The following is a 27,543-nucleotide window of genomic DNA, read 5'->3' as shown; positions in this document are numbered from 1 at the left end:
TGAAATAGGCTCTTTTTATTTTGTCCACATTTATACTTGAGAAATATTTATACAGTCCAGGCCTCAGAGGCTAGTGTGACAGAAAATTAAATTTAAATTAAATGTTGTCTCCCCTACTATTTTAACAGTGCTTGGGAGGGAGGAGATAAAGAACAAATAGTATAGGCTGTTAGCAAGGTTATCTCCAGCATGGAACTGATGTTAAACAAATAGTAAACCAGATTACCATGCTGCTTGTTCCATGTTCACAAACCTCTCTCTATGCATCATTCAACAAGCAATTACTCTCTTGCTCAAAGCAAGTACCTCTCTGGCCATGGCAAGAGAAGGCAGTGCCACTCTCATAGTTAGTAGTCAGCTGGATTTAGTTTCCTCTTTTGTTTCAGCCAGTATATCAGGATCTTGTTTATGATTCATTAAAGGACAAACTAATGTAATGATACCCAGTGACTGACAACAACAGGACACAGGTCAAGCACAAAGTCAAAGAAAGTCAACGGCATCAAGGGCAAAAATTGCATTGTAAACTCAAAAGCTTCTTGTGACTAACACACTCCATTTCTAAAAGTGTTCGTGTATTTTAAAGCAAAAATCCATCCATGGTGCTTAGTCCAATTGTTGAGTTTTACCTTCTGTAAATCTACTGCAAAAGGACCCCTGCAGCATGTTACAAGCTATAATTAGCATTTCTCAGCTTGCTTCCAGCGGTGGCCAAAGGGCTGAAATAGTCATAGTTTGACACACAGCCGGTCCATTGCAGTCTCTTACCCCTCTTTCATATAGTTCACCATCAAAAGAAAAGCCTTAATCAAGACTTGGAAGAGCCCTAAAAACATTTTCCAGGAGGGAGTTGATTATAATCTGCAGGCAGCTGGATTACACACATTGAGGTAGGAACTGGTAACAGAATAGATGCTCTTGCTGGAGAACATAGACCCTAATGCAAGTTTTATTTCTCTAAGGTTACTGCGACAGAGGTTAAGCAGCTGGCATGTTGTGACCTCTGCTTATCGCATTGATCACACTCATCTCACTGTTACCTTAGGCTCTTCTTGTGTGTCTGCTATAATTAGCCGTTGTCTCGTATTATATTTCGATTTTAAGATCTTCTGGGCAGGGACTGTCTTTTAGTTATATCTTTGTATCATGTCTAATATAATGGGCTCAAGCCAGTAGGAGCTATTGTAATACAAGTAACTGACAAGGGATTTCTTTGTAATTCAAAGATGCCAGAATCTCCCTTTCAGCAGACTATCATAATGAAACAAAATTAGACAATGCTATTCTGCACCACGCAACTATTTTTCTTATGCCAGTGGGGGGATTGTGGGTACTGGCTTGCAATGGCAAGGTAAAATATCTGGAAGCTTTCTAAACTTTGATGAAGAGAAGAAGTGGTGATCACGTTTTAGAAGGGCTAATTGTAAAATCATGTCAACGTATAGAAAGATGTATGTAGCTGTAAAATTCACGCTGTAACAGCCAGCACATCCCTTGGCCCACGCTGCTTCCCACAGCCCCCATTGGCCTGCAGCGGCAAACCAGTCCTACATTATCCTTTTGCCATCAGCAGTAAGATCATTCTGCTGGGGTGAAATGTTACAGATTTCAATAACCTTATTCTTGCACAAACATTTTTTTTTTTAATAAAATATTCTTAGCGGAACAAATTAAAATAATGCATCAAAGAATTGTGGGTGGGTAGCATGGGAGGAAAGGACTTTGTGGAAGCTGAGAAGTTGGGTTTGATCCTCATACTTCAGTCTTGGCTTTCTTGCGGACTGGGAGAACACCTTCCTCCTCTGATGTTCGGGGGGTTTTCTTCGTGTACACCACCCCAAACGCAGTCTTTCTGGTTTCTGGAATTTAAAAATGAAAAAAACCAAAGTTTAAAACAGATCAAGTAAAAGTGATATGAATATGTTAACTGCTCATTTCAGTCTGTTTCCATACTTGTGCCTAACAAGTACTTCTCCATCTCCCCCCCACAGATAATGCCAGCACAATGCAATGGATCTGAATTGTATGTTACTAATGCAGTACTTCTCAAATTTGCATTCTGTTGCCTATTTCATATGGGAGGTAACTCCAGATTGCCTCATTCTGCCAATCCCAAATTCCCTCTTTTCATGTGGCATTGCGTCCCCTTTGCTCTCCATAGTAGCAGCCTGTACATTTCATACAGTGATGAAGCATTAAAATGAGAGCACTCAAACACATTAAAAAAGGCAGCAGACACAAAGATGCTCAAACCCAAGAACAACAAGTGCATATTCAAAAGATTAATTATTTCAGTCTCCTAAATTATACCACAGAACTGGGTAACAAGATGCTAACAAGGTCATTTCATCCAGCTTTGCAGAGACTGCTGGATTCCTCCTTCCCAAAGGAAAACCCCAAATTCTCAGATTTTGGAGAACAGATTCCTGTATGTTTCACACAAGGGCCATTGCAAATTGCATTCCACTCACATTCACTGAGTCCCCCAGACACCCAGCTCCTCTTCTTCAGGCATAATTATCTTGACTTTTGGCATCACAAGACCCCACAGGCCATAGGGAATGGAAAAGGAAGCGGGATCACTAATTCAATCCCCACGCCTGCTCATCTGCTCATCCTGATACATGCAAGTGAGTTTACTACCTACCATTCCTCTATTTCTTGGGGATCCTCCTGTGATGTCTCAGAGGAGTTCAGTGGACTTGTTCTGGAACTACTATTGTGGAGAGCACAGTTTCCACACTTCACTCACTTGACATAGAAAGCATGCACACTGAACTTTCCGGCACCATCAGTAGGGAAAGAGCTGAAGGTCTTGTGTACCAGGAGGGTGGGGATGGTTTAAAGTTGGTTATTGGTGCAGCTGTTCCAGTGCAAACCCCAAGTGCAGATGTGCTGCATAGGAATAAGCAATGACTTGCACTGGTCAGTTACAAGGTACATAGTTATCTGCGTAGATAAGACCCAAAACGGGTCACCAATATTAGGCAGGATAATATCTATACATTGTATTTTCTATAGTCTCAATTCCTGAGATTCTGAACGTAGAGAACACAGGAATACTTGCCATAAGATAGACAAGGGGCAAATATGGCTTTCAGATCCTTGTAAGCCCATGATTTAGGAGGCTACAGATAGTAACTGAGGGTAGGAAGTAGCTCCTGAAGGTGACCTGAAAAGGGAGAGAGAAAAGTGGGCTTGTGCCCTGAAGAAGGCTGGAAAGGGTTTGTGCTTTTTTAAAGCAGAAATTAAAAGATAGAAATTCAGGTCTTTGTTTTGCCTGGAGACTACAGCAATGGGAGAACTAATTATATTATGACTTCACAAGAGTCAGGAGACAAAGCTGAATTATAACAGAACAAGGACTTGTTCAGACTGTTTAAAACTCTGTTTTCCTTTGGCTACAATCAATGGACTAATGAACATTTTAGAGAAAAGATGCTTCTGTTAAACATTTGACACCCTGCTTCCCTTCAGCTAAGGCGTGCAATCTCACAGTAGTCACTTGCATGACTCTCCCCTTCCTCTTCCCCCGTCCCAAACAGTCCCCAAGTGATGCCTCAGCAAAACCAGGGAACATCAAATTTGATATACCCAATATTTCTGAAGTTAAAAAAACAAACAAGGAAAAATAAAGATTATCCTGAAAGACTAAAAAGGCCTTTAGGACTTCTTGATATAACAGAAGCAGCTAAAACTGCCAAACCCACTTAAAAATATCTTATAAATTGGACAATTAGTTAAAATACAAAATCAAGTGGATTTGTTTCAGCTTAATACCACAGAGAGAAAAACAGTTTTGCACCGACTTGTAATACTTTTAAGTAGTGGCAGTGTGGCTTTGCATTAATCAATTAGCACCTAGTTACAGCAGTAGGGCATAAATAATCCTTATGCTAATTCTGCTAATTTTACTAGATGCCCAAAAATCCACAATCAAGGAAGAAGGCCATATTGGTTAAAAAACGGTTTTGAAGGAAAGCAAAGGCAGCTACAAAAAAAACCTAATACATAAATGGAAGAACACTGAAGTTGACCGTAACGAATATATAGAAGTTAGAAATTGTAGAAAATTGATAAGGGAGCAAAGGGACACAAGGAAAAAGCCATGGCCAGCAGCGTTAAGGACAATAAGGAAGTTAGATATATTAGGAACAAAAAGAATTCTGTCAATGGTATTGATCCATTAGTAGATGGAAGTGGTAGAATTATCAATAATAATGCAGAAGTGTTAAATAAATATTTCTGTTCTGTATTTGGCGAAATAAACAGATGATACAATGTCATCATATGATAACATACTTTCCATTCCTCTAGTATCTCAGGAGGATGTTAAACAGCATCTACTAAAGTTAACCATTTTTAAATCAGCAGGTCCAGATAACTTGCATCCAAAATTTTAGAAAAGCTGGCTGAGGAGCTCACTGTCCTCTTAATGTTGGTTTTCAATAGTCATGGAACACTGAAGAAGTTCCAGAAGACTGGAAGAAAGCTAATGTTGCCCCAACATGTAAAAAGGGTGAACAGGGTAACCTGGGTAATTATAGGTCTGTCAGACTGACATTGATAATTGATAATGGAGCAGCTGATACAGTACTCAATTCATAAACAACTAAAAGAGGATAATGTAATTAATGCAAATCATCACAGTTTTATGCAAAATAGGTCCTGTCAAACTAACACGATACCTTTTTTTAGGATGATATTTTAAAAGATTACAAGTTTGGTTGATAAAGGTAACAGTGTTGATGTAATATACTTAGACTTCTGTAAGTCATTTGATTTGGTACTGCACAACATTTTGATTTAAAAAGCTAGAAAAATATCAAATTAACATGGCGCACATTAAATGGATTAAAAACTGGCTAACTGACAGGCTTCAAAATATAGCTGTAAATGGGGAATCATAGCTAAAGGGGTGTGTTCCTAGTGTGTTCGCACAGGGATATGTTTTTGGCTCTATACTATTCAACATTTTATTCAATGAATAAAACATTAAATCACCACTGATGAAGTTTGCTGATGACACACAAATTGGGGGAGTGGTAAATAATTAAGAGGTCAGGTCACTAATACAGAGCTATCCGGATCGCCTGTTAAACAGGGTGCAAGTAAACAATGTGTGTTTTAATACAGCTAAAACATAACTGTATACATCTAGGAACAAAATGTAGGCCATTCTTACAGAACGGGGAACACTGTTGCGGGAAGCAATAATGCTGAAAAAGATCTGGGGGTCATGTTTGGTAATGAACTGAACATGAGCTCCCTGTGTGACCTTGTTGCCAAAGGGGCTAATTCAATTCTAAACAGGGGAACCTTGGGTAGGAGTAAAGAGATTATTTTACCTCTGTATTTGGCACTGGAATACTCTCTCTAGTATTCTGATGCCCACAATTTAAGAAGGATGTTGAAAAATTGGAGACATTCAGAGGAGAGCCACGAGAATGACTAAAGGATTAGAAAACATGCCTTATGGTGATAGACTCCAGGAGCTCAATCTATTTAGCTTCACAAAGTGAAGGTTCAGAGGTGACTTGATTACAGTCTGCAAGTACCTACAAGCAGACCAAAAAATGGGATCTTCGGTCTAGCAAAGAAAGTTATAACATGATCCAATAGCCTGAAGATAAAGCTAGACCAATTTTAGACTGGAAATATGGCATAAAATTTTCACACAGAGTAAATAACCATTGAAACAATTTACTAAAGGTCATGGTGGATTCTCTGTCACTGACAATTTTCAAATCAAGATTGGATATTTTTCTACAAGATATCCTCTAGGAGTTATTTTGTATTATAAAAGAGGTCAGACTAAATGATCACAATGGCATGTTCTGGCCTTGGAATCTATGAGTCTAGGGTAGTTTAATTGGTTTAGAACAAGGCTACCACCCAAGTGCTGCACAAAGCATTTATTTAGCTGTGAGGGTTTTGAAATGTGGTTTCATTTACAAGCCCTTAAGGTCGAAGGCAGAATAATAGTCACAACACAGCCACAGTGTTTTAAACTCACCAAGCTATAAAAAGCAACTAGATAAAAGTTTAGGCTTTATTTTCCACTCCTGAAATCTTATTTGTATTCCATGTGAAAAGGCCTTGCAGAAAGGCCAACCGCAGTGTGTCTGAATGGATACACATGTTGTCTTTTGGAAGATGTAACATTTTTCTCCAGAGTATTTGAAAAAGCTCAGCACTTCTGAACAAAATTTCTTGTTCTTTAAAATTCCTTTGCATCCCAAGATTTTAAAAGTGGACATTTAAAAATCGTAATGCATTGTCAAACTTCAAATCAGGATCAGTTCAGGCCTTCACAATAAGTAAAATTTTTTTTTTAAATCTGATTTGGGGGCATCTTACTTTTGAAGTATTAAAAAGCAACGGCATAACACAGGCTTGAGTGTTACCCTCTTCAGCATTTTCATTCTATCTACCTGCACCTAAAGCATTTCAATCTATTCAAAAACACTTTACTTTACAGAAGGATGAAAACTGATACGGGAAGTTATAATGGCACCTACCACCACCACTTGTCAAGTATTCTAGTATCCCCAAGCCATACATGCAATTTTCACCAACATTAACTGGAAAGATACTCGTCTAGTTGTTGGGAAGAAAAAAAAACTCCATGTACAATACATGTATTGCTAGCAGACAGGAAACCTACCTTAAGATAACCTTGCAAAAGAACTGCTCACTCATCCTGGGCAAGCACTTTTTTTGGACAGGTAAAGAAAATATCAGCTTTTTTCAACATCACGGTAAAGGGTGAGCAAGTACACTGTGTGTCAGGGCAATGCAGTTTCAATTTACTACTGTCACTGCAGATTGGCAAGAGGATAGAGGCTCACAGTGAATAGGCTCAGACTTCTACATGAAGTCAAACATGCCATTGACAACAGTTTCAGGTCCCACCTGTTTTGTAGTTAGAGTTCCAGGTCCAGACCCAGTGTGTCTTCTCTACATAGAGCAACTCAATTCTGGTATTAAATTATTTCTATGGTCAAAACTGACCAGTCATTCACACCACTTATTATGGTACACATGGTAGACCTCTCTTACAGTGAAAGAGATTCAAGCCAGAGTAAACAAATTAAAACAAGGAGTTGCTAAGAGGTGATAAGAGTTTTTATTGGGGGAGGAGGGAGGGAGTGGGGAGAGGAATTAGTGGCACGCTGTAAAGTGGCTAACTGGGAAACTAGGATGTTTAAATTGATATATGGCATGTTGTCTTATTCATCTCTATGTGCCAGTGAATGCAGCACATAATACAACTGGAAGATTGTTGATTTCCACCGTAGTAGGTAAGAGCCAAATTGCCTTCTGCCTATTGTTCAATGATGACATATATGAGCATATAAGAATTATAGTAGTTGTATAGATTTCTATGCTGAAAGCACAGTGATACAAGTTCTAATCTTCTAATACCTCAGAACATTGCACCTCTGCTAGTATCATTTCTTACCAACGAGAGAACACTGAGTTTGATTTCACATCATTCATGAAGTGCTCTCACAGCATACTGCAGCAATGAATAAAGTCAATGTAAAATGAAAAGTCACAAAGGGAAGACAGGGGCATCTACAGACATGCATAAAGAGTGTGAATGCAACAGAATCTGCTGTCATTTAAGGCCAAATCTTGATCCTATTGAAGTCATTGGCAAAGTTCCCACTGATCTCAGCCAGTCCAGGATTTGGCCCTTATGAATCAAAATGCTATTTTGCTACATAATGTAATAGACTGATGTGCGGTTTGATTCTATGATCTGTGCTTTCCCAGAGGAGCCCCATAAGTACTATTATAAGTATTCCAAGGCAATCACCACCACTGGCAAGACCCATTCATTTCCTCTTACTCCTTGGGGAAGGCCACTGCACTGAGGGAGAGAAAAGTACATGGAATGGAGAAGAGGCACCTGTGGATCATCACCTAGAGAAAGAAGAATTCCAAGAAGACTCTTCCTTTAAGAGAGGGCCCAGCACCATTTGGAAAATAAGGTGTCAGAGCTGCATTACTAAAAAAAATTATGTAAATTAATGTGAAACAGAAGATAGTTGTGCTATTTACTCACCTCCATGAAGGAGGACTGCTCTGCAGTTGGTAGAAATAGCTGCCTTGGCGTCACTTTCAGACAGGCCAAACAACAAACCTCTGTCACCTTTGTTAAGGAGCTTAGTGTACAAAAAGGAGTGAACAGATTAAGAGGTTCTTTCCCCTGGGGTAGATTTGGTCACTTGACAAGTAACTGGGAACTATCAAAGCTGCAAGTCAGAATGACATCTTGCATAAAGTTACTCAAAGAGTGGTACTATTATATGGATGGCACTTAAAGTATAGAGGATCTGATTCAATGCCTACTGAAGCCAATGGAAGTACTTACATTGTCAACATTCTATTGATTCTACTGTTGGATCAGGCCCTAAGCAAGGCTGAATCAGGCCCTAAGCTGAAGAACCCATTCCCTTTTGAGGACAGAATCTTCAGTCCAGTTGAGTATTCTTCTCCAGACTTGTCCCTGTCCAAACTAGCCTTTCAATGAAGTTAGGAAACCATGTTTATATGCTGTTCCATCGAACCTGGTTTGAAACGTGGTTTGGTAGGGCACTGTGAAGGGGACTAGGAGTTGGCCAGAAAATGGAATTTCCATCCTACAGAGGATTCTGAAGTCTTGCAGGAGGGGGAGAATCCTCCTAATTTGGGAAGAAAAGGAAACTTGGATCTACTTTCTAATCAGACAAAACAAGTTTGGCACTCTCCCATACCCATTCAGAATCCTGATTCAGGAAGGAAATCGTCAACTGGCCTCATGGTATGAAATATAGCAGGTGTACACATACCCATATTCTCCAAGAGTGACAAACTAGAATGCGGAGACTTTACTTTTTTTTGTTTTGTTTTGTTATTGCCAGTTGCAGTATTGTCATTCTCTAGTATTAAAGCGTGAAGCCAAAATCTGTTTCTCAGATCTGACACTGTATTATAAAAGCATTATAGTTTACCTAATCACAAAAGAACCCAAACACTCCTACTGAGGACAAAGCAAATTAGAGTTATTTAACAGTCTTTTTATAGTTGCAATGCTTATGTTGAAAGAGTTCTAGTACAGATAGATTGCACCCTATCTTTTCACAGAAAGGTATTTTTATTTTATTTTATTTTTAAACTTTGTTTTATTCAACACTGCAGCTGGAGACATACTTTAGAAATACAGAAGAGATTTTAGTCTATGAATTTGGTTCTGAAATTAATAATTCAAACAACCTTCCTGCTGCCATGAGTTCTGTTACAATCACTATGTAAGTCACAATTATGTAAGTCACAAATTTTAAAAAGGTCTGGAGGGTGGGGGAGATAAAGGCATAGAAATATTTTTATTGCAATACCAAAATATTTGAAAGTCAACTGCAAGTTTCCTACATTATTCTTAAAGATCAGATTTTACTTGGGAAAGGATACAGATTAGCCACATCATAAGGACCTCGAAGTTCTAATGGCTAAAACAGAAGACACAAGTGAGAATATCTACACACCCCCTCTATTTATTTTAGAGAGTCACAGTTTGCAAAATAAGATTATTTACAGAAACTATCAGCCATTAACTGTTAATTTAAATTTCATATAATTAATTTAATAATTTCCCGAGTTGTTGAAGATGCTAACATGAGAGCAAGACAATTGCTATCACCAAGGGAAAACAGGAAGTGCCCACTTCCACTAGCAGAATTAAGAAAATGCAATAAAATGATACACAAGAAACCAAAATAAAAATTCAAAAGAGTAATTATATTGATGCTTATATTTCTAGCAGAAATTTATTTACATTAAACTTATTTACATTAAAAAAATACTGACTTACCCTTTCAGCTGCACTGGATATAATTATGTTCTAGAGAATAAAGGAGAACAAGCATTAATCTTAGATAAATGTTATTAATAAATTGAAGATTAACATAAACCCAACACTAATACTCCTATGAATATCATTTAAAGTTAAGAGTTAATTCTGTTATCTAGCTAAAGTATCTGCTGCTTTCTGGAACAGGCAAATCCATGAAGATTATAGATCATGGCTCCTTAGAAATAATAAACTAAAACCATCTACCAGCTTTGCAAGTTGCAGAGCTTACTGGGCCAAGAGTCTATACCAAAAAAAAAAAAAGAAAAGAAAAGAAAAGAAAAGAAAATTCCAGCTACCAATACCCTTAATTATGGAACATCTAATCTTTTCTAAAGCCGATGCTTTTAAAATGGTCGATTTTTTTCAGAGCAACCGGTCAGTTACTGCAGATGTAATACTGGGGCAATGCAGGGCATTCACAAAAAACAGTCCTGGTGACTTAAGGTTTGCACAAAAACAGATGTTTATGCATATTGTTAAAGGTATGTAGTGAATTTCTAAATGACAAAAAGCACATCTTATAGATCTAGGCACCTGTACATATGTTAAACTATCGTATCATACCGTATCATATCTTACAAAATACTTTAAATACAGAATCTTACATGTATGTAAAAACAATTAAGTGAAAACATCACTAAACTCCTATTACATAGAACGAGCCCATGCTGCTGGCTGCCACAGGGCAGATTTCTGGCTGAAATAGCTCTATCCTACATTCTTCATTCCTCAGTTTCAGAAGCAGGGCAGAAAGTCTTATATCTGAAGTCTTATATCCCCATGTCCCTCCTATTGATATGTTGCATTCCACCAGGGTAGCCTGTCAATCCTGGTGGAGCCTCACATCTCATGCATAGCAGTGTATCAGACTCCTACCCACCAGTCCTCAGTAGAGAGGAGGAGGAATCGCAGCTTGCTTTCTTCCCTTTCTCCATGAAGATGTGATAGGTAGCACCACCTCCTGAATCTTTCTTCTCAGCCTCCTGTGCCCGCATGCCTCAGCACTGGGCAGGGACTCTCCTCTGGCCTCCCTCCAGCTAAGGGGAGTTATGATGTTGCCACCTCCTGGACTCTGCTGTCTGTTCTCCTGCATAGAGCCTGGAAGACAGGCATTGGCTGCTGCAGCTCAAAGCAGCAGGCTTAATTTTTCCAGCTGACGCAGTCAGCATCGCTGAAACTCAAAAGCACCCTTGAGATCCATACTAAGCAGGTTTAAAGCTGACCTGCAAAGCAAAAAAAAATCTCCTGGGATCTCTCCTGATGTGCGAGGGGAAGTTCCTCTGTGGGTTACTTCTGCTTCTGGCTTCCAGTGCTCTCTGAGCCATAAGGGTCTGCACGTCCTTTCCTGCTCAGCACCTGAAGAAGTCTTGTGCATAATGGAGACAGTGAGGTCGTTCTATGGAAATACAGATACCTCTGAGGTAATCGGAGCTCCTACTTGTACACGCAGTTGCTCTCCTCAAATCCATGCTCCACTCCTTGTGTTGGGAAAGTGGAGGGGCAAGTGAAGCCATGTAGAAGAGCAGCAAATGGGCCATATCCCCCTAACAGGAGTCGTGTGGTATTTAAGTGTCAATGATGTCAGAGTGGGAAGAGTGCTGAGGCCTCACAGCTCAGGCTTTGAGAAGGAATCCCACAGCCCTATTTTCATCTTTAAAATGGTATGAGAGATCTTTAAGGCTAATGCTTTAGAGGTAGGTTTCCATGAGCACCTTATCTAAAGTCATTACAGGCAAGAGTCCTTTGGGGTTCACCATTAAAGGAACTGTGGCAGCTATGCAAAGAACTGGGATGTGTGAGCCCCCGAAACACTCACCCTCTGCCATGGCCTAGGGGTCCCATAGAAGCCTAGTGAAGGAAAGAGGGGAGTTAGCCAGCCAGGGAGATGGGAGAGGAGTGTGGTATTCTTCCTCCCCCCACCACTTTCTTATGAATGCATAGATGCTGATATTGAGGGCAATCAGTATTATCAGTGGTAAGTCAGTGGATTATATTAATGGGTTTTCACTGGCTGACGTCAAGCTAGTGCTTTTAGCCAGTATACTTGTTAATAGGGGTCAAAATGTACTGAAGATTTGATCTGCCCATTGCTGAATTAGTACTATTAGTATTGGGGTGTGTTTTTCGACCCCCGTCAAAACATTTTTAAAAATCCAGCCCTTGGAAGAGTTAGGGGTTTTGTTTTGTGTGTTCAACTCCAAAACACAGAGACAGACTATTTAGCTCATCCCATAGCTGATGTAACTCTGGCTTTTTTCACATCTGTGGGTAAAGGGTTGTAACTAAGAGTACGTCCACACAGCAATTACACACCTGCAACTGGCCTGGGTCAACTGACTTGGGATCGGGCTACGAGGCTGTGAAATTGCTGTGTAGACGTTCAGGCTCAAGCTGGAGCCTGAGGTCTGGGACCCCATGGGTAGGGAGGGTCTGAGAGCCTGGGCTCTAGCCTGAGCCTGAACATCTACACAGCAATTTCACAGCCTTGCAGCCCAAGCCCCATGAGCCTGAGTCAGCTGACCTGAGCCAGACACAGCTGTGCCATGGGTTTTTTTTATTCCAGTGTAGATGGAATGAGTGTAATTATGATGCTCTTTTTTCTTTTCTTTTCTTTGGCAGGCAAAGGCTCAGTCACGTGTTCAGAAATTCCAGCATCAAACTTCCTTGAAACTGCTCAGCCGATGCAACTCCAGAAGAATTTGAACAACTGACTGAGTTAATTTTATTTCGGTTTGAGAACTCACCTTTCCTTTGCAGATCTGCATCAGACTAAGAGCATTTGAAATTGTGTATCTTCTCATTGTGGAGTCTTTGATGGCAGGGGTGTAAAGAAGTTCAAAGTAAATGCCGCGATCTATTGCCTTCACATGAAAGAAAGAAAATAATCAAAAACCAAAAGCAGAGTCACATAACAATCTTACAACTAGTGCCTATTATTGATGACTTCTTCTCTCAGTTCTACCGCTTTATATACAAAACTAACATGCGGCAATTGTTCTGATAGAAACACACTGTAGTCTGAAGGGTTAAAATAAAGACATTGTGTCTGTACGCCATGTAAATGCATTTGAACTTAAGACTGTCAGGTAACTGAGGCTTATTTTAAAAAAAAAGAAAAAAAAAAGAAAAAGCCTCTTCCTCTCTACTTGCCAGACTGTAATAGGCTTTCCAAGACTGCTCAGATAAGAGACATCAGAGTTGATCAGCTGCAAGTGTGGAAGTCTCAAAGCGTGAAAGAAAGAGAACAGTGGGAAGTTTCTTCTCTTCAGAAGGCCAATCATGGCTCGAAAGTCTGAAGACCTGGCTAATCATTAGAGCATTTCATGGACAGACAGGCACTGTAAAAATTGTCAGAACACTCCTTCTGCAGCTTCATAGCTGGCTTTGAAGAGTATCACTTTCCAAAGTTGAGGGTTCTCCCTAGCACCCATCACCACAGTACTCAAGTACTCACTAACAGAGAAGTTATTCCGGGAGAAGAGCGAAGTTAATTAAATCTTCCCCACCCCATTTGACAATTTTTGAAGGACAGTAGGTTGTAGTACAGTTTGTTATTTATTATTTCTATTGTGGTAGTACCTAGGAGCCCCAGCCATGGACCAGGACTTCATTATGCTAGGTGCTACACTATAATGATAAATAATAATTAATAATAAATAGTGTGTAATGAGCATGTCATAAAAACAAATTTTATAGTTCCAAGATCACCGCTTTTATAATTTATACTCAGGTAAAGGAGAAAATCCCTGGAAATATTCATTTTTAGAAGGGGGTTTGCGAGACTTGACATTTTAGTGAAAGGGGTTCACAGGTTGTTAAAGTTTGGGAACCACTGCTCTCGCCCTTCGAATGTGATGCACCGTGGAAAAACGCTACTGCTCACCCTGTTTCCATACTGGGGTGGTGCCATTGATGCAACTCAGGTGCCCACAAGTACATAAACTTCATAACTAGCTCCTTTGGTGGCTGTCTCAGGACAATGACTGCAGTTTGAGGAAGCTTTATACTGGACTACCCTCTAATCTGAGAATTGGGCTCTCTACCTCTAGGCTGAGTCACATTGGTGGGAAAATGCCCATGGGCACCTGTTCTCAGGATAATTACGACATCAGCGTTCAGGGCTTTCAAACTATTGAAAGGAAACATTGTGATTCTGAATTTTTAAAATGGGATGTACAGCAAAGGTATTTTTGTTTGGTTGGTTTTTTTAATTTATTTTTTGTCTGTTTTGAAGTTTGACATAAAATGTAGGTTTCAGAGGAAAAACACTCCCACCAGCCTGGCTGCTGCTGTCTGCAGAGTGGTGAAGTGCATCCCTAGGGCTTGGTGCAGTGTGCTCCATTTGCAACAGAGTGCAACACAGACTGTTGGCATAGAGAGAACTAAGGAAGCTGCCCCAGGGAACTCTGGGATACATTCAGAGGCCTTCTGGGATCTGAGTCAAGCTGGAGTTGCGTGCATACAGGAAAGCAATAGGGCTCTGACCCTAGGTCCCAGCTTAACCTGGGCTTGGACCCAGGGCTGGCTCTTAGGATTTTTGCCACCCCAAGCAAAAAAATGTTTGGCCGCCCCCGCTTTTTTTTTGTGCCTCTCCCGCCCCAACTCCATCCCTTCCCAACCCCTTCCCCAAATCCCTGGCCCTGCCTCCTCCCCCTGGCGTGCCACTTTTCCCCCCCCATGTTGCTTCCTGCGGCTCTCTCCCCCCACCCCCCCCCAGCTCACCTCTGCTCTGCCTGATCCTCTGAACACGCCGCTGCTCCGCTTCTCCCCCCCCCCCCCAGGCGTGGGAGAGGCAGCACTTTCACGGGAGCAGGCGGAGTGGAGGTGAGCGGGGGGTGGGGGAGGAGCACAGGAAGTAACAGGGGGGAGAGGAGATAGAGGAACCGCTCCCCGCTCCAGCTCGCCTCTGCTCCACCACCGCTGCCTCCCGCAAGCGCGCAGCTGCTTGGCTTCTCCTCCCTCCCTCCCAGGCTTGCTACGCCAAACAGCTGTTTCGCACGTGGCAAGCCTGGGAGGGAGCGGGGAGAAGCGGAGCGGCGGCGGCGTGCTCAGGGGAGCAGGCGGAGGCAGAGTGGAGGGGAGCTGGGGCGGCGCGGGCCCATTTCTAGGGGCGGCGTGGGCAGCGCCGGAATGCCGCCCCAAGCACCTGCTTGTTTTGCTGGTGCCTAGAGCCGGCCCTGCTTGGACCCTCCAGTCCTGCAGGGTCCTGGGGTGCTAGGTTTGAGTCCTAGGTTAACACAATTGATGTGTGGACGTAAGGGGAGGTTAGGCTTGGGCCCAGGTTTATATTGGTGTGTAGACATACCCTCAGGGTCCCTGAGCTGTCCAGCTCCCCACATGGAGAACTGCTGGGGCTCTGGGAGCCTCAGAAACATTTTGAGAGGTCAAAACAAAAATGTTGTTTCAGATTTTTTTCCCCCAAACAAGATGCTGAAATTTCTGTTCGGTGAGAAATTTAGAAATTTCATTTTTTGTTCCATATCAGAACAATTTTTTTTGTTATTCCCATGGAACAGGAATTCAAGTTTCCAGACAGCTCTAGCTGTAAATTTTTCAACAACAAGGACTAAAATCTACCCATGGATGCCCACCCATGCCACTGACAAGGAGCTGACACTGGTCCATACTCAAGGAAAGAATCTGACCTAAGAATCCAGACTAAGTTGTGTGGGCAGGATTTTATTTATAAAAGATAGTTTATAAATGGCTGACGCTTTGTTTTTACTCTAACTTCTACCCAGTATCAAATATTCAGCAATTCCATCGGCTGGCACTGATTTCATTTAGTGAAGCACTGCGTTACACAGATGAGACCTCAGTATAGTCATAGTGTAGAAAGGTAAGGAGGGAACACATTTTCAAAGAAAAACCACCCTGTAGTACAAAAGCAGGAAAAGAACCACTCCAGTGAAAAACCTCAGTTGTGTTAATATTAAATACTGAGTTTAGTAGCAGCAAATAATTTAGTTGCAAATTTACCATGTTAACAGGGGGTCTTCGGAAGTAGAATGGCAGCTTTTCTGTTACATTTATGCATATCAGATCCACATCTAGATTTGTGCAAGCGACCTACATCACAAAAACACAAACCGATAAGGCACCTTTAAGTGGGTTACCAGCATTAGACATGCAGACATTTGCTATATCACAGATATGTCAAAGGCATTTCCAGTGTAGTCTATGTTTTAAATCCAAGAGCTGTTCCATGGGGATACCAGCAAGACACTGCAACAGTGCCATGTGGGTGTGTTGGGTTTATTTATTTTTAAAGCACTTAGCCATGTTTAGGACAGCACTTTTTCCATTGAAATAAACAGACAGCTTAGCAGTGGGCATCATCGCTTTGCTCTCAGTTGGCTGTCAGGCACCCCCTTAAAGTGGGTTTAGCAAAGTAGCTCTACCAGACACATTGCTAATACAGCAGAGCCTCCTTTCATCAAACAAACTGCAGAGTAATTCCCCCTCCCTCCCCAAAGTTACTTCTCAAATCCCAGAGGGATGATTCTTGTTTGCTTTTAGGAAAAAGGATTTGGCCGAGGACAGCAGCACTTCAGACACTGCTAAGTGGCTATGGTTTTGGGTGCCCAACTTGGGACCCATTAAAGGAGCCTGATTTTCAGAAAGTGCTCAGTACCACCTTCTTAAGATCTCAAATGGGGTGCCCAAAATCATGACTCACTTTTAAAATCTTGGCTACAGGCTACTAGGGCACATCCCCACAATTTACATTCTCTTTAAAAAGGCAAGAAAAGAGCTAAATGTGGCCAATGAACTGTCTAGAGACAATTAACTCCTCATGAGGGGACCACGTGATTTATATAGTTTCTCCCACAAGACATTAATTGCATACACTGTCTTGTTCACACTATATGTGCATACAACAGTAAAGATGATTATAGGGGACCAGATTTTCTGGTCCATCAAGACCATTTAAAGGCTGGAAGCCATAAATTAGCTGGAGATGGTCAGTGCAGAATTGTGTGTGTGTGTGTGTGTGGGGGGGAAATTCCCCACTGGCAGAAATAGTTTTAGCAGAACCTGAACCAGCCAAAGAGCCCCGCCCCACCCCTTCTCCCCACCACTGTAAGGCAAGTAAGCGTGTTGGGCTTTTCCAGGACAACACAGAGCTCAGCAGTTCCTAATGAGGGAACTGCATGTGGTTCCCTGCAGCATCACTTCTCCACTCTGTCTGAGCACAGCTTGGCTGGAATGGAGAATCTAGCCCACACGTTATCACCAGGTGTGCTGCAAAGCAGAACCCAACTTCCCCCCCATTTTCCGTTTCTCAATGAAGTATAAAGATAGTCTCACAGTTCAAAAGTCACTTTTGTTTTTTTGTTCTAAAATTAGCAGTGTAGGGTCCTCCCTTTGCGCTCTTCACTGAACATCCTGGTAAATTCTTTGGAGGTGCTGAGCCATGTCTCATAAGACCAATAGCAGAGGTGTAGCTCTCCCACATCCCTACCTACTAGTGTTGTGTATCATCATTATTCCAATCCTGCAAGGGGCTTATCAAGGTCCTCCAGGGAAGAGAGATTAGAAACACTAATTTCTAAAATGCTTCAGCAGGCTGTCTTTATACATTATAAAGGAGAAGAGTAAACACTTCTGGTTTTGCTTCCTGGTCCCTTGAAGAAGAGATCTCTGTTAATCAGCTTGTCTCGGGGCACACTCGCCCTGCACTGGATGGGGAAGCATTAACCCTACATTGTGGGGTGAGGAAGCCATGCCTCAACTCTACTGGGCATGCTCCAAATGAACTAGTATAAAAGGGAGAAGCTCAGCTCAGTTGAGCGGACCGCTGGAGAAGGACGCACGCCGTAGGCTCCAGCCAAAGCCCAAGGCTGTGGGAGCTGGAGATGCTGCAACCCAGGCAGACGCCAGGGTACCCAGGGAGGCCTTACAGAGTCTGGAGTCACCGGGGACAGAGCAGATCGGGGAACCTGGAGACAGCGGAGAGGCCCTGGTCGCAGCAGCGGGAACTACGGCAGGAGGCAGCCCAGGGGAATTATATAGTGGCTTGGTTAGTGAACCGGAACCTTGAATCAGCATGTTTTGGTTGGACCCCCCTGCTGACTCAGTGGCACACACTCTTGCCACTACCAGGGCCCTGAGATGGGGCCCGGTGGAGAGGAAGGGCCCTGGGCCCCCAACCCGGGCAGCTACTACCCCACTTTTTTGTGCGTGGCGGCCCCCTTCCCCAACTGAGGCCACTTGGCCTTACTGCCCTGCTAACAGGGGCAAATCTATTGACTTTGGCTGCTCAGCCTTACTGCCCTTCCAACTGGGGATGAATCCATTGACTTTGGCCAGTAGGCCTTACTGCCCTGCTAACAAGGGCGATGCCATTGGTTTTGGCCAGCAAACCTTACTGCCCAGCTGACTGGGGCAAACCTGTTGACTGTGATCACTAGGCCCCACTGCCCAGCAAACAGAGACAAAGCTATTGACCTCAGCCACTGGGCCTTACTGCCCTGCTGACAGGGGTGAATCTGTGAACTTTGCCATTAGGCCTTACTGCCCTGCTAATAGGGGTGAGTATATTGGCTTTGGCCACAGAGACATAAACATGGGCTACTTACACCCTGCCCCTACACCCTAAGGGAGAGGGGGGTACATTCACGTGCACACTGGACGGGGTTACCCCAACCCTGTCACACACCCCCACATTGCTGTAATGCAAGCCTCCAAAGCATGGCTGTTTTACACCATGTACAAATGATTCCTAGATATACTCAGGAGGGCTTCAAGGAATATTGACATTCCAAAATTTAGGCCCCATTTACCCTCCCTTTCAAATCAAGTTTGATAAATAATGTTCAAAATCAGCTGCAGTTCTAGCTTAACAGATATCCAACCAGCTGGCTATACTATCAGACACCCATTTAGCTGGAATGCTGTTTAAACTGAGTTTAAGTATGATTCCTTGATCTGAGTATGGACAGAGCCTTAACCTATTTTTATACCCCTTCCTTATCTATAGTGTAATGCTATCAACTGGAAAGACAGGCAACTCATGGAACATCTACAGGAAATTACAATCATCATCTTGGATCCTCTTAAATTTTTTTTTATATTAAAAAGTCATCCCGGTCATTCCTGTTATCAAGACAGTGACAAAAAGCCAAGGGGTTAGTGAATTTAGTGTGCAAATGTTGACAGTGAGCATGAACAACGCCCTCATTGGGCTTTGAATCATCCCCTTCGTGGGACAACAGCAAGGGCACAGAACTGGGGATGGAAAGACACAAACAAGTGAATGAAAACAAAGGATCAGTCCACACTGCAATAAAACACTCGTGGCTCGCCTGTGTCAGCTGACATGGGATTGCAGAGCTCAGGCTATGAGGCTATAAAACTGCAATGCAGACATTCAAGCTCTGGCTGGTGCCTGGCCTTTGGGACCCAGCCTGAATATCTATACTGCAGTTTTATAGCCCCGCAGCCCAAGTCAGCTGACACAGGTCAGCCACCATGTTTTACTGTAGACATACCCAAAAATACAAAACAGAAGTTCCAGCAGACATGTTGTGGGATGACAGAGAACCAGACTCTCTGCACCTGAGTGGATTAGGAAAACATCTATTCCATGTCACGCATTTGCCGCAACTGGAGGGGGAACTGTTTAAATTCAAGAATACCAGCCTGGACTTCCAGTGTTTAGGTGCTGTCACAAGGAACAAAAAAAGAAAAGCAGAACTAGAGAGAAGAAAGAAGCATGTTTAAAGGGAGAATTCCTAAACTGCCAAGAAAGTTGGAACATTTGCTGAGATCCACTCTACTCCAGTAACTGCTCAGTCTTTGGCTCAACCAGACAACTCACACAGGGTCTGGCTGCCCAAACTTTATAAAGAAAAAAATACATGGAGTCCTACCCACTACAGCTCCAATCATGCACCCTCAAATGGAGGGAACAGCCTCATCTGGTGGACACATTGGTGTTGGCAGTAAAATAAATAATCTATCCCTTGAAATTCCCAAAGACAGAAGGGTTTACTTTGGCAAAGTGATATTTTACTGCTGAAGCCAATAAGATTTAAATGTTGAAGCCTGAAGGAGATGCTTCAAACGAAGATCAGGTAGATGCTAGTGAAGTACTACCTACCTATTAACTTATTTAACAATCAACAGGACATTCAGTCTCTAAAGAATAATGTATTGCACAAATTTCTTGTATAGACTGAACATTCCAGTTCCAGTTGTTTTACATTGTTACCAGTGCCTCCTGGAAAGATCTTGAGCCACCTTAGGATCAAATAAATAGAATCACGGGACTGGAAGGGACCTCGATAGGTCATCCAGTCCAATCTCCTACATTGATGCAGGACTAAGGATTATCTAGACCAGTGGTTTTCAAATTGGGGTACACATACCTGTAGGAGTACGCGAACTCTCATCGGGGGTAAGTGAGAAAAATCCTCTAACAATGGACAACGCATTTTATTTAGTAAGGCTTGGCAATCTAATCAATGTTTAATCGCCATTCAATTAAAACTGAAGCTGCATTGGTGTACATTTCCTTTCTGCTGTGCGACTCACAATCAGAAGTTTTCAAACTGTGGGGCGAGCCCCCCTAGAGGGACAAGGAGGAATGTTCACGGGGGCAGGGCTTGGGGAGGGAGCTTCACCTCACCTCACGGGGCCACCCAGTCTGTCTGGGTTGGGAGTATGTGGGGGTTTGCAACCAAAAATTATAACTCGGGGGGCAGGGGGGGAAAGAGGGGTTTCAGCTCAAAAACTTTGAAAACTGCTAATCCCTCCCCCGCAAGCATTCCTTTGCACCCCCTGGGGGGGAGGGCGCAATACAGTTTGAAAACCTTTAGAAGCTGTTGCTAAATGGAAGGCAGAACCCCTCTCCCCACAACACACACACACGTCACTTCTGCCAATTTCAGATGGGAGCATGTGATAGACTACATTATTTGGAAAGGGGTATGCAGCCTAAATAGTTTGAAAACCACTGATCTGGACCAGCCCACACAGGTATTTGCCTAACCTGTTCTTAAAAACCTCCAATGATGGATGGAGATTCTACAACCTCCGTAGGTAATTGATTTCAGTGTTTAACTACCCTTAAAGTTCGGAAGTTTTTCCTAACCTATATCTCCCTTGTTGCAGATTTCTTCTGGAGGTCATTTGCATCTTTCAAAACCTAAAAACAGAAAGAGGAAGACACTCCAAGGCACCTTAGAAAACTATTCAGAGAGGAACATTAATTTAAAAGAAAAATCAGTCAAATGGGAGTTTTCTTAAACTACAGTTGTTACAAGTAAGATTTAAGATTACCATGGCTGAAAGATATTACAATGAAAGATTTTTTTTTCTGTTTACTTTGTATAGTCAAATTCTGTCAGCTTCCTGTACATATGGGTCTTTCACAAGGCAGAGGAAAACAATTTTTTTTTTTTTTAAAGCAGGGAAGTTTGATGGTTAAACTACAAAAATAGGCAGGAGCATTCAAGGGCAGCTGTAGTAACAGAAAACAGTTTTCAGTCATTTTTTAAATAGACTCCATTCCAAGTTGGCAGACTTCCTTTGAAAGTGAATACTGGCATTGCCATCAAGAGAGTCAGTATGCTAGTTGGTAGCACACCATCTCTCACACGAAAGATCAGTTCACTGTCAACCAGATTAGCAAAAGCAGACGGTTACTTGCTACTCATGCTTGCAATTCCACAGTTAGCAGAGAAGCCTAATGAGTTTTCATCAGTGAATCCACCTGACAATGTTATGTGCGCAAAACATTGACAAATGCGAGGTTGTGTCAGACCATCAGCGAGACTGGGGCACTCAAACCAGCTATGCAAATATCGCACATTTTAACACCTTGTGTATGAGACACAGGGAGGTAGTGAATGTCTACTGCCTGACTAGTTAATCCGGAAACCACCCTCCATTTGATAGTGCTTTAGAACCGATATTCTTCTGGCCGTGGTGTTTGTTCAAGATATATTTACATACAGCAAATACAACAGTACAACTTAGTATGCAGTGTAATGCTCAGTAACCACCGGAGTCTGATTGCACATTAAGTGTATTGCCACAGCAACTGTAAAATGCTTAAAAACATGATGGCCAGAAAATGCAGTTGATTAAGAAGCCGAAACTTCTCCTGTCTGACAGAATGACTCTGAAAAGATATGGTACTGTGAGGGAAAAAATTAATTTCTACTACTAATTATTTGTATTACTGTAGTGCCTAGGAGCCCTCATCACGGACCAGGACCTGACCCTGTTAGGTGCTGTACAAACAAACACAATCCCTGCCTCAGGGAGCTTACAATCTAAGTAGAAAGACAAGAGACAACAGATGGATACATGCAGACAGATGGGGCAGAACAAGGAAACAATGAGCACTGTTGGTCAGCATGATAGGCTGTGGTTTCAGGTCACCAGTGGCCTAAACATTGCCAAGTTTTTTGTAGGCTTCACAGCACAGGTGAGTTTTAAGGGGGGATTTTGAGGAGGGTAATCGGGTGGTTTTGCAGATGTGCTCAGGGAGCTCTTCTCAAGCCTGAGGAGAATGAGGGGAAAACAACCCCACGAAAGTGCTTGTCTGAAAGTTAAACAAAAGGGAGATGGAGGCTGGCATTATGAGCCAATCGGAGGCAGCAGAAAACCTCTTGATACTCAGTGAGAGATGATAGGCAGGGTGAATGTCACCTTACTGGATAAAAGCAGAACAAATTTCTTCTGTCAAGTACAAAAACTGAACCACATTAGGTCATATTCAAACACACAAAACTGCCTTCATAAGTTGACAGGAATAACAATACAAATTTTTAAGGGTATAAAATAGCTGTATTTTGAGTGATAACCAATAGGAGAAGCAAGCCTTATTTAACTGCCACTAAAAGGTTCCTGAATATACACTACAGAGAGACTAAACCACTAAAGGTGAATCTTTCTCAGCAGTATGGTTTGGAGCCCTTTCACGGTGATAGTTTGTAGTGTCCAAAACATCTACTTAAAATATAATAAGATTTCTGTGTAGCAACACATTCAGAGACTGAATCTTCATCATTGTCCTGGGAACAGGGTTAACCTGAAAGTTTATTTTCAACTATCTATTTTGAAAGTATTTTCAACACTAACCTTTGTGATCAAGAAAACTACAAGTTTCCCTTAAATATTTTTCTCCTCTTAAACGTTTTTGCCTGGGTTTACTTCACATCCTGCAGCTTCAGTGCTGCCCTTGACAGCCAGAGGGAAAACTGCACACAAATACTTTATAAGAAAATCCATGGTTTTGCAAGAGCAAAGCTTTCTCCTCCTACATTTGGTAAAAGCCAGTCTCAATGCCAAGGGTGATTTTTTTTTTAAAATGGAAACATTTGATTTAGGAAAATACATTCTACATGTGCAGAGACTATAGAAGAAAAGCTGTGTCTTGCCCTACCCTCCTCCACCCGTATTTTTTTTAAAAAAAAAAACCGAAATGATTGGCTGCTATTTCCATATGGCTTTTCAGTAACAGATCTCAGACTTTTTTTTTGCGGGAGATAGGTCAGTGAGTCACCCTCAAAACCCCCACTGCTCAAACATTTAAATCCTACATTCCTTCGGTCGTCACAAAGCATCATTTCAACAGAGTTCCAAAACAATTCTTACTAAGCCAAAGAGCTAATGAGCTGAGGAAGGTGTTCAAATTTGGGAAGGCAAATTGTTTGAGACAAACTTTCTAAACACTAACAGCTTAACATGGGTAATGGATGCTTTTCTCACACTGCAACTTGGTGTGCTTTTTCTGCCTTGCACTCTATCAAGTTTGAGATGAAATGCAAGCAGAACACTCGTCTAATCCAACCCAAAGCACTGAACATTATTCCAGCATTGACAGTTACGATCACAAATGGATTCTCAGATGCTTCGAGAGAGGATATATATATATATATATTTAATACTTACATGAAACAGTTTCTCTGTCTTTGGAAACACTGCTATGATGTCATACAATCTTATATTTGTAGATGTTGATCTCTGACACAAAAAGAAAAAAAAATCACACTAATTTATGGAAGATGCTAAAGGTATGTACCATGAAAATTGCTAGAACAACTACTAATAGAAGAAGAAGAAACGCTTCTCCAGTTGTGAGTTGTAAAACCAAACCACTCCTATTAAGGCTCTATTAGCAGTCCTATCTGCTGACAGTGTTTCAACATGGCCATTATTTTGGCGCTCATTCTACACAATAAGTAAAGCACTAGCAACCGTTCGCCTTGTCAGCCATACATGTCCTACTTTATCACGTACATTTTCTAAGTCCTCCCCTTGCCCAAGTTATTAGAATACCCAGCAAAACTCTCTGGGGCCTCGTGCGGGGGGGAGGAGGGGGAGACAGTTATGCTGGAGTTCAAGTTTAAACAGAATTGAACGAATGCAATATCGGCTCTATTGTCATATTTTAAAATCTGAACTCAAGTTCTAGAGATGGGGGGATGATTTCATGTTTTAACACTTCTTTCCCCACCTTATCACAGGGCTTGGTAACAGCACTTTACTTGAAGCCTTCAGGCCCAGGAATCAAGGGACTGGGCATGGGAACAGAACTCCAATTTCTCATAGCAGCATTAGTAAACCACCAGTGCAGAGCACATCCCAGTTTTATAAAGTGAAATCTTCAGAGAGTGATGCGATCCCAAGGAGACATTATAGGTCAGCAAATTAGTGTAGTATTTTTTGTGAAATCCATAAAATTTCAAAAATAACATTTTACTATGAAGAGAAAATACAACTTACAAAATAAATAAATTTTAAAATACTTACCAATACATTGCAGTGAGAAGGATCAGAAACTACAAGTGTTAATCTGGTTACAATTTTAATTGGTTTGGATTTTCCCTGTAAGCAAAATAAACCATCAAAGAGACTGTAGAAGAAAGTACAAAGCAAAAATCTAGCTGATAGATTTTCATGCCTAGAGCTATAAATAGAGAATGATGCTTTGTTTGTATTTTTGACTATACCAATTTTCTGATTACTTCTAACTATACTCTTCATAGTTTTTCCTTTCCAATTTTAATGCTTTGCTTCTGTGCTTTTTTGTACATTTCTGCTCTTCAGAAATAGTGGCTTTTCTTGTATTTCTTTGAAGTCTGTTTTTGCTTTCAACAAACGAACAAAAAGATCAACACAGGAGAGGAACAAGCACATTTTATTGGGTTACCACTACTGTTCTCTAATCAAACAATAAGGGCGCTACAAATGCAGTTTTAGAATTAAAGTCCATTTTTATATATAATTGTAACGGTTTGACTGTATTCCCAAATCCTATGACAGTAAATCTGGTAAACTGCCAAGCCCTTAAAAATCAAGCCCTTAAATTTCACAATACTGTAGTCACTCAACTATAAGCAGTTTCAAAGTTCATGCTAAGTGCAATTTTTGCCTCATGTCGTATAAAATGGATAGCAAAGAACAGAATAAAGCTTTTTTAAACATGAATAAATAATCCTGCTCTTGCTGTGGGTTTATTTTAGTAGTCGGACAATGACTTTCTAAATTCACAACATAAACAAGAATTATACGCATAAAAACACCAACATGAAAATATATTTTTAGAGTGACTATAATTAGGGTTAAGATTAGGGCTGTCAAGAGATTAAAAAAATTAATCGCTATTAATTGTGCTGTTAAACAATAACAGAATACCATTTATTTAAATATTTTGGATATTTTTCTACATTTTCAAATATATTGATTTCAATTACAACACAGCATATGAAGGGTACAGTGCTCCCTTTCTATTTATTTTTGATTACAAATATTTGCACTGTCAAAAACAAAAGAAATAGTATTTTTCAATTCACCTAAGTACTGTAGTGCCATCTCTTTATCTTGAAAGTTGACCTTATAAATGCAGAATTATGTATAAAAAAACCTGCATTCAAAAATAAATCCATGTAATACTTTAGAGTCTACAAATCCACTCAGTCCTACTTCTTGTTCTGCCAATTGCTAAGACAAACAAATTTGTTTACATTTGCAGAAAATAATGCTGCCCACTTCTTGTTCACAATGTCACCTGAAAGTGAGAACAGCCGTTTGCATGGCACTGTTGTAGCTGGCGTGGCAAGATATTCACACGCCAGATGCGCTAAAGATTCATGTGCCTCTTCATGCTTCGGCCGTCATTCCAGAGGACATGCTTCTGTGCTGATGATGCTCGTTAAAAAAATGTGTTAATTAAATTTGTGACTGAGCTCCTTGAGGAAGAATTGTATGTCTCCTGCTCTATTTTACCCGCATTCTGCCATACATTTCATGTTCTAGCAGTCTCAGATGATGACTCAGCACACGTTATTTGTTTTAAGAACACTTTCACTGCAAATTTGACAAAATGCAAAGAAGGTACCAATGTGAAATTTCTAAAGATAGCTACAGCACTCGACCCAAGATTTAAGAATCTGAAGTGCCTTCCAAAATCTGAGCGGGACGAGGTGTGGAGCATGCTTTCAGAAGTCTTAAAAGAGCAACACTCTGATGCGGAAAGTACAGAACCCAAACTACCAAAAAAGAAAATCAATTTTCTGCTGGTGGCATCTGACTCAGATAATGAAAACGAACATGCGTCGGTCCACACTGCTTTGGATCATTGTTGAGCAGAACCAGTCATCAGCATGGACACATATCCTCTGGAATGGTGACTGAAACATCAAGGGATATATGAATTTTTAGCGTATCTAGCATGTAACTATTTTGACACGCCAGCTACAACAGTGCCATGCAAACGCGTGTTCTCACTTTCAGGTGACACTGTAATTATGAAGTGGGCAGCATTATCTCCCATAAACGTAAACACTTGTTTCTCTTAGCGATTGGCTGAACATAAAGTAGGACTGAGTGGACTTGTAGGCTCTAAAATTTTATTTGGTTTTGTTTTTGAGTGCAGTTATGTAACAAAAAACCCTACATTTGCAAGTTGCACTTTCATGATAAAGAGATTCCACTACAGTACTTGTATGAGGTGAATTGAAAAATAATATTTCTTTTGTTTATCATTTTTACAGTGCAATTATTTGTAATAAAAAATAATATAAACTGAGCTCTGTGTTGTATTTAAATCAATATATTTGAAAATGTAGAAAAACATCCAAAAATATTTAATAAATTTCGTTTGGTATTTTATTGTTTAACCGTGCGAGTTAATCGTGATTAATTTTTTTGAGTTAATTGCGATTAATCGACAGCCCTAGTTAAGATTTTGTCACGGTTATTTTTAGTAGAAGTCACGGGCAGGTCATGGGCAATAAACAAAAATTCATGGGAGCCCTGACCTGTCCATGACTTTTACTAAAGATAACAGGGTGAGAGAGGGCTGAGGGAAGGAATGACACCTGGATCCCCCTAGGGGGGACTGACAGCCACAGTCACAGCCCCACCAGAGGGGCACAGTCCTGGCTCCAGACACTGCCAAAGCTGTGAGGCGGGCGCACACATCAGCAGGGTCGGCCCCAGACGAAGCCATGAGGGATGGGGGGGAGCAGTCCTGGTGCAAGGGGAAGAGAGGGACGCGCACAGCCCTAGCCCTAGCCCCAGCCGAAGCTGCAGAGGGAAAGGAGGGTTGAGCACAGCCCTGACTCCGCCCTGACTGCCTGAAGTCATGGAGGTCCGGTAAAGTCACAGAATCTGTGACTTCC

General features: G+C 41.4%; 1 protein-coding gene across 4 annotated transcripts in view; it reads right to left on the bottom strand.

Moving 5' to 3' along the window:
* The window catches only part of RPP30 (ribonuclease P/MRP subunit p30), a 30,337-nt gene continuing 2,794 nt past the window's right edge, over positions 1 to 27,543 (bottom strand). Inside the window, exons 4-11 of one of the 4 annotated variants that reach the window (XM_073353818.1) lie at positions 24,671 to 24,745; positions 23,810 to 23,881; positions 15,881 to 15,970; positions 12,646 to 12,762; positions 9,860 to 9,889; positions 9,460 to 9,497; positions 8,075 to 8,154; positions 1,618 to 1,859 (exon numbers count right to left, since the gene is read on the bottom strand). In XM_073353818.1, coding sequence (XP_073209919.1) covers positions 1,753 to 1,859; positions 8,075 to 8,154; positions 9,460 to 9,497; positions 9,860 to 9,889; positions 12,646 to 12,762; positions 15,881 to 15,970; positions 23,810 to 23,881; positions 24,671 to 24,745 — 609 coding nt within the window. In that variant the 3' untranslated portion in view covers positions 1,618 to 1,752. The other 3 variants (XM_073353820.1, XM_073353821.1, XM_073353819.1) reach the window with 3 other exon arrangements.

The sequence above is a fragment of the Lepidochelys kempii genome, chromosome 7 (assembly GCF_965140265.1).
Source record: "Lepidochelys kempii isolate rLepKem1 chromosome 7, rLepKem1.hap2, whole genome shotgun sequence".
NCBI lineage: Eukaryota > Metazoa > Chordata > Testudines > Cheloniidae > Lepidochelys > Lepidochelys kempii.
This window is presented reverse-complemented; position numbering and strand designations above follow the sequence as displayed.